This window comes from Arachis ipaensis, chromosome B6 (genome assembly GCF_059453495.1).
Source record: "Arachis ipaensis isolate K30076 ecotype BB chromosome B6, ASM5945349v1, whole genome shotgun sequence".
NCBI classification, from domain to species: domain Eukaryota; kingdom Viridiplantae; phylum Streptophyta; class Magnoliopsida; order Fabales; family Fabaceae; genus Arachis; species Arachis ipaensis.
This window is the reverse complement of record NC_142441.1, coordinates 4265859-4267846: the sequence shown is the minus strand read 5'-3', so window position 1 is coordinate 4267846 and position 1988 is coordinate 4265859. Positions and strand designations below refer to the sequence as shown.

Genomic DNA, 1988 nt, shown 5'->3' with positions numbered 1-1988 from the left:
AGAAAGTTGTCCTAAAAATCCTTAAAACAAAAAGGTTCAGAAAAACAGACAAGCCAAAAGGTTTTTCAGAAAAGATCAAGGGGAGTTTGAAAAATCATTATCAAAAAGCATGCACGCATAAGGTAACTTAAACCCTTATCCAAAAAAGGGTATTTATTATTAACATCAGACCCTTATCCAAGAAGGGGTATTTATTTTTGTTAACTTAAACCCTTATCAAAAACAAGTATTTTAAATATTTTGTTTACGGCCTTATAAGGCCAGAAGCAAATTGTTCAAACACCACCAAACACAAATAAAAAGTTTAAAAGGGGGGAACCCACAGGCCGGGCCCCCAAATAGCCAACAAATTACTTTTTCGAAAGAGGAGTAGACGGATCACCACCACCAGAGTCAGGAAGAGCGCCACTAGGACCAGGGAAAGAGGCATCCATAGGAGACGAAGAGGAAGTCGGAGGAACTGCTGAAGAACTCGGAACGTCCTTTGAGTGAGGAGGGGACTCAATGATCCTCTGCCCCCGAGTCTTCAATTCTGACTCAGAAACGATCATAGGAGCAGGGGGATCAACTATGGCACCGTCAAGGACAACTTTGTCAGGATCCAAAGGAGAAAGATCCAAGTCAGGAGCAATGACTCCAACTTGCTCCTTAAAGATCCTCCAAGCCTCCTCGGCAGCCTCAGCAATAGAGTCCTCCAACTCGGTATATGCCTTCCGAGAATTCAGCAAATCATTCTTCACAGACACAAGATCTTCAAATAAACTTTGGTAGCTGTCCTGCGCTGTTTTCCTCAGGCCCACCTCCATGTTGCATTGGGCTTGCAACTTCCTCTCCCTCTCCCGAAGGCCATCTCTCTCCTCCCTCAGCTTGGCGACCTCCTCCTTCAACCCCCTCTCATGCTCTTGATATACAAGAAGCCTTCCTTCCAGCTCCTCAACCTTCGAGGTTGAACCCAAAGAGCTGAGAGGAGCCTTCTCAAAAATATCTAAGAGTTTACCACAAATACCCGCCGCCCTGAGACTCTCCTCAACCAAAGTGGTAAGGTGATTCCGAACAGATACATCATCCATCCTCATATGAGCATGGGGGTAGATGTACTTTCGGACGAATGCAAGGGCATCCGCCTTAACCTCACCCTCAAAAGAAGAGCCAGACTCTAAAGTCTTGCGCTTCCTCCTCTCGGGCTCAGGAGAAGGTCGGGCGGAGGGGGGCGGCTGAGAGAAAGCTGAAGAAGAAATCACAATGGGCTGGGAAGGAGTCCCAATGTTCCGAGGAGGAGGAGGAGGAGGAGAGATAACCGCCTTGGAGCCACCAGTCCTGGCTCGAGACCTTGCTTTGGCCTCCTGGACTCTCTGGTAAGATTCCTGAGCATTCTTCTTCGCCATCTCTACAAAAACAAGAAGTAACTAAAAGTCAAACAAGTCGGTACAAGAAATCACAAGTCGGAAGTAAATTAGAAAAACAAAAGCTACCTAGTTGCGCCTGGATAAAAGTCGGAGACCCCTGGAGGAATTTTTTAGTGTCCAGATATGGGGCCCTCCCCCACACTTCTCAGAGGAACCCCACAACGGCCGCCTCCACTTCGTCTAGGTCATCCAGACCATATTTCTCACAGGGGGAGGCCTCCAACTAGTACAGGGGAAAGCGAGGAGAAGAAGTATCATCCAGAAAAAAGGGGTGGTGACCCTCTACAGCTTGCACTTTGAAAAAATAATTTTTAAAGTCATGAAAAGATTCGTCAAAAAGGGTAAAGACTCTCCGACCCTGTATGGCTCGGAAAGACACCCACTGTTGCTTATTATTTAACCCACTAAAGGGTTTGGTTATATGAAAAAGATATAAAAAAATCTTCAAAGAGGTCGGGAACTCCAAAGCTTGGCTAATAAGTTGATAAATTTTCAAAAAACCCCAAGAATTGGGGTGAAGTTGAGTAGGGGCAACTTGGCAGTGATGCAAAACAGACATCTCAAAATTTGAAAAAGGAAGAA

At 45.7% G+C, this 1988-nt stretch overlaps 1 protein-coding gene across 1 annotated transcript; it reads right to left on the bottom strand.

The window, feature by feature from the left end:
* Window positions 1-350: 350 nt before the first annotated feature.
* Window positions 351-1070, bottom strand: LOC148554447 (uncharacterized). Its single transcript, XM_088490321.1, has one exon. The coding sequence runs from the start codon at window positions 1068-1070 to the stop codon at window positions 351-353; it is 720 nt and encodes a 239-aa protein (XP_088346447.1).
* Window positions 1071-1988: the final 918 nt, after the last annotated feature.

Bases quoted from the DNA above. Each gene is read 5' to 3' on its own strand.
- LOC148554447 (XM_088490321.1), bottom strand. From the start codon at position 1,070: ATGGATGATGTATCTGTTCGGAATCACCTTACCACTTTGGTTGAGGAG.